The sequence below is a fragment of the Aplysia californica genome, unplaced genomic scaffold (assembly GCF_000002075.1).
Source record: "Aplysia californica isolate F4 #8 unplaced genomic scaffold, AplCal3.0 scaffold00515, whole genome shotgun sequence".
Lineage (NCBI taxonomy): Eukaryota > Metazoa > Mollusca > Gastropoda > Aplysiida > Aplysiidae > Aplysia > Aplysia californica.
Window position 1 is genome coordinate 440,611 of NW_004797785.1, and position 1,509 is coordinate 442,119.

General features: G+C 44.6%; 1 protein-coding gene across 1 annotated transcript in view; it reads left to right on the plus strand.

The window, feature by feature from the left end:
* LOC101858297 (nicotinamide phosphoribosyltransferase) overlaps positions 1–1,509 on the plus strand; it is a gene marked incomplete in the record, with an annotated part of 19,591 nt that overhangs the window by 11,609 nt on the left and 6,473 nt on the right. The window contains 1 exon segment of the mRNA XM_013086876.2: positions 190–420. Coding sequence (XP_012942330.1) covers positions 190–420 — 231 coding nt within the window.

Here is a 1,509-nt window from a genome sequence, read left to right on the forward strand (position 1 = left end):
AAATAACATACAATATATCTGTCCCACCAGATAACCCACCAACCTATGTACAATATGTCTGTCCCTCCAGGTGACCCACTACCGACAGTACCCCCCCAACACCAGCATCATCTACTCCTACTTATAGTATATATATACCCATAATGTGTCTGTCCCACTTATTTACGTACGATATATCTACCCCACCAGGTGACCCACCACCGCCAGTACCCGCCCAACACAAGCATCGTCTACTCCTACTTCGAGAGCCGCGGGGGCAAGTTCCCAGCCACCTGTTTCTTCGGCCTGCAGTACATCCTGAAGCGCTGGCTGGTCGGTCAAGTGGTCACTCGGGAGAAGATTGAGGAGGCCAGGGAGATCTTCCAGCTGCACTTTGGACAGAACGTCTTTAACGAGGAGGGATGGAACTACATCTTGGAGGTATTCTACATCTTTTTTTTTCTCGTTATTATTACCTGTATTATACATTTCGTTTTCGAATCGGAACTGAAGTTTTTGATACAGTGTATTTTTGTTTGTAGAAAAACAAACAAACATTGCAAAGAACAAAAGCTTTTCTGACAGCAGAGCACATAAAAAACGCGAATATTTCTTTTATTTTTTTTCTTTTTGTTGTTGTCATACCGGGCTCCATAAGACGCTGTTTCGCGGCCTAGTAGTGCAGTATTTCAGACAGCGCACTCAATGTTGAAAAAATGGAGATGGGACAAGAAAGCACTGAGCTCGTGATTTAGCGAATAACTTGAATTCTGGAATTTCTTTTTATGAATAAGGATTGGGGAAAAGTTGCACATGAAAAAGTAAGTTTTACGGCACTTACAACACAATAAACGAGAATTCCCAGTGACTAACAGTGGGTGGATGGCGGGTGCTCTGGTGTGGTTAGCTTTTTCTTTTGTATCGAATATCTATCGTCCTGACCTCTTTTTCTTCTTTTTTGTGTTTGTTACCATCTAATCTTCGGCACCTATATAAAAAGCTAACCACACCAGAGCACCCGCCAACCACCCACTGTTAGTCACTGGGAATTCTCGCTGGTACTTGCTGTGTTTGTTGTCGTTGGTGCTGTGTTTGTTGTCGTTGGTGCTGCGTTTGTTGTTATTGTGGTTGTGGTTGTTGCTGTTGTTGCTGCTGTATTTTTGTTTTTATCTTTGTTATGAGGGTGTGGTGGCGGAGCGGTTAGTGCGCTCCTCTCTGAAGCGGAAAGTCCGGGTTTGAGCCTCGGTTTGTACAAGGATTTTTTCCGCCCCCTCCTGCCCACCCAGCAGTAATGGGTACCTGACTTCGAGTTGGAGAAGTAAAGGCGGCGTGGAAAGGAACTGGCCACCCTACCCCAATATGCCGAAGGCCCAGGAAGTTGTCTCACTAACAAGGCAATCCCCAATGTCCGGATTGGATGAGGGAACAACTTTAATCTTTGTTATGGTTTCTGTTTGTGTTTTTGCTGTTGTTCTAAATGATAAGAATGCTATTGGCTACCTCCTATTTTTCTTCTCCCCCCCATTACCC